Here is a 2,645-nt window from a genome sequence, read left to right on the forward strand (position 1 = left end):
ATCCAGGCCTGGAGGACCCAGACCCCAGCGGACTTGGACATTGCTGATCATTCTGTTCTCCCAAACCACACTTCCTCCTAGGTTCCCCCACTTCCTTCTGCCCTCCCAGAGCTACCCTGACCCCTTCCCTGCTCTCTGCCCATCCTCCACTCTTGCTCCCTCCTCTCAGCCTCTCCTAACCCCAATAACTGCAAGTTCTGAGAGCCTTGGTCCCACTGTCCCCACCCTCGCCTACTCCTGCAGGCAGACAGACCTAAGACCACGGAAGGAAAGTGGTGGGAGGGGACGCCTGAGTCACCTTTCCTCCAGATCTTCAGACGGAGGCCCAACGCCCCAGTCCCACGTCAGACTAGCCCCTCCCCAGCGCCTCAGCCTTCCCTGCCCCTACCCCCTGCCTGCAGCTGTGGGCTTCTTCTCTCCCTGGCTGGGTTCTTCCCTTCTCTCTGGGACCTGGCAGGGTCTGCTGGGGGTGTGTGGGAGGGAACCACGAACAAAACAGACAAGAGGACGTCCCAGGAGGACCTGCCAGAGACGCCTGGCGTTCTAAGCGGGGACTGTGTCCCAGGCAGTGCCCCCTCTTGCTCTCTGCCAGAGACAGGCTCAGTCTGGGGCTGGTGCCCGTGTCTTGCCCCCTAAAAGAAGGAGAGAGCTTGCTCCCTCAACAGAAGTCTTTTCTTTTTCATTCTGCGGTTCTGAAACCAGATCTTGACCTGCTGGTCACTAAGATTCAAGCGGTCTGAGAGTTCCCTCCGGCGCTGCCTTGTGATGAACTCGTTCACCAGAAACTCGCCCTCCAGCTCCGCCAGCTGCAACTTCGAATAGGGTTTGCGCTTCTTCCGTGAGCGGCTGTGGATCGGGTACCAGGGCGCGCCTGGGTGGAGACGAACCAGCAGGGTTGGCCAGGGGACCAAGAGGTGACAAGCCCAGTACCGTCGGTCCTTCCCCAGCCCCTTTCACCTCGGCCTAACACCGGACCCCAGGCTCTTCCTCTCCTCTCTTAGGAAGACTCCCATCCCTACAACTCCTCTGCCTTCACCAATCTCTTTTTCCCCTTTCACTCTTTCTCCTTGCCTCCCCTACTTCTCACTGCAGTATCCCAGAACCTTCTAAATTCCTATCCTCTCACTTCTCCCCAAACCTCTTCTTCTCCAGGATATCCTGGCCCCTTCCTCTCACATCCTCCAGGATGGGGTCCTGATTAGTTACAACAGACATGAGCGAGTGACAAGAGTCAACCACTGGCCTTTCTTAAAAAAAAAAAAAAAGGAGGTAATGGGGGCCTGTGAGAAGGTGGAAAGAGAGGCCCTGGGGGGGGGGGTGGGGACCAGGCTCTGGATCCCCACCCCCACAGGCCTGGGGAAGTCTGTCAGAATCCCCTTTCTCCGGAGCTCCCTGCCCCCTCCAGCTGCAGGCTGAGGAAAAAGGGAATCTCTAGTTCTTTTGCGGGGATATTTACATGTTTATAGGGCTTTCCCCCCCAACTCCTTTTTTTAAAAGAAGCGCTTCCTCACCACACAGTCTGTCACCCCAGGAGGCCCTAGCTCAGTCCTACACTGCCCGCCCCCCGGGTCAGACGTCCCGTCCAGAGTAGCCTCGCGAATGGGCCGGGGTCCTTACCGCTGGCCGCGAGGCCGCCGCCGGGGTTTAAAGGCGATACCAAGCCGCCGGGGTCGCCCGCGCCGGCGCCCTTGTTGCCCTCGTTAAGCAGGGACGAACTGGAGTCGGATTCCAGCGACTGGCACGAGGGCGGGTCGTGCGGGGGTCCCGCGCCACCGTCGCCACCGCCGCCGCCCGCCGCGTAGTCGTACTTGAAACCGAGCGCAGGCGGCCCCGACGGCTCCAGCTGCAGCAGCGCGGCCCCGGGCCCGACTCCTGGGCCGGGGTCGCGCCCGCGCTCTTCACGCTTCAGGCCCCCGCCGCCGCCCTCGGCGCACGGCTCGCGGTAATAACCCTTGCTGTCCTCCACGCGCGCCAGCTCGCACGTGCGGCCAAAGGGCGGGTTGAGCGACACCGGGCTGCCGAGATAGGGCTGCGGGTAGCCATTGCACGGCTCCGCCGACGGCCAGGGCAGCGAGCACACGTTGTCGCGGCGCGGGTAGGACAGCGAAGGCAGCCCGGGCAGCTGCGCCCCGGACGCGCGGAAATTGGGGAAGTAGAAGGTGTCTCCCGTGTGGATGTTCACCAGCGGCCCCACAAACCCGGGATTCAGGAGATTATGCTCGCCCATTTCCGCGGGGCCCGACCGGCAGCTTCTACTTTATTGCTATCTGACATTAAACATAGTTAAACCTGCACCGGCCACCCATTGGCCGTCCAGCTCACGTGGGCGCCGCCGCCAGGGGGATGGGTGGGGACAGAGAATCCCCCCACCCCGCACCAACTCCAACTTCCCCCTTCCCCAATGGGGGGGGGAGGGAACGAACCGCGGGGGCAGATTTATTCGCTGGCTTCTGGTTTTTAAAAAATCATATAAAACCTAACGCAGAGATCGAGGCAATCGCCCGACACGGGGCAAGAGGAATAAAGCCACACCAAAAATACCCGCACATACACGCTTCTGCACCCTGCACCCCCCCCCCAGATGTATTACCTTCTCACCAACAGCTGGCCGAGCACAGCCCGTCCCTCTTTAATTAGCTCCTTTA

At 61.0% G+C, this 2,645-nt stretch overlaps 1 protein-coding gene across 1 annotated transcript; it reads right to left on the reverse strand.

Annotated features, from left to right (window-relative positions):
* Positions 1–632: 632 nt before the first annotated feature.
* On the reverse strand, positions 633–2,227 carry HOXC12 (homeobox C12). Its single transcript, XM_061205963.1, has 2 exons — positions 1,618–2,227; positions 633–871 (listed from the first exon to the last, which is right to left on the reverse strand). The coding sequence occupies exons 1-2, from the start codon at positions 2,225–2,227 to the stop codon at positions 633–635; spliced, it is 849 nt and encodes a 282-aa protein (XP_061061946.1).
* Positions 2,228–2,645: the final 418 nt, after the last annotated feature.

This window comes from Eubalaena glacialis, chromosome 11, assembly GCF_028564815.1.
Source record: "Eubalaena glacialis isolate mEubGla1 chromosome 11, mEubGla1.1.hap2.+ XY, whole genome shotgun sequence".
Lineage (NCBI taxonomy): Eukaryota > Metazoa > Chordata > Mammalia > Artiodactyla > Balaenidae > Eubalaena > Eubalaena glacialis.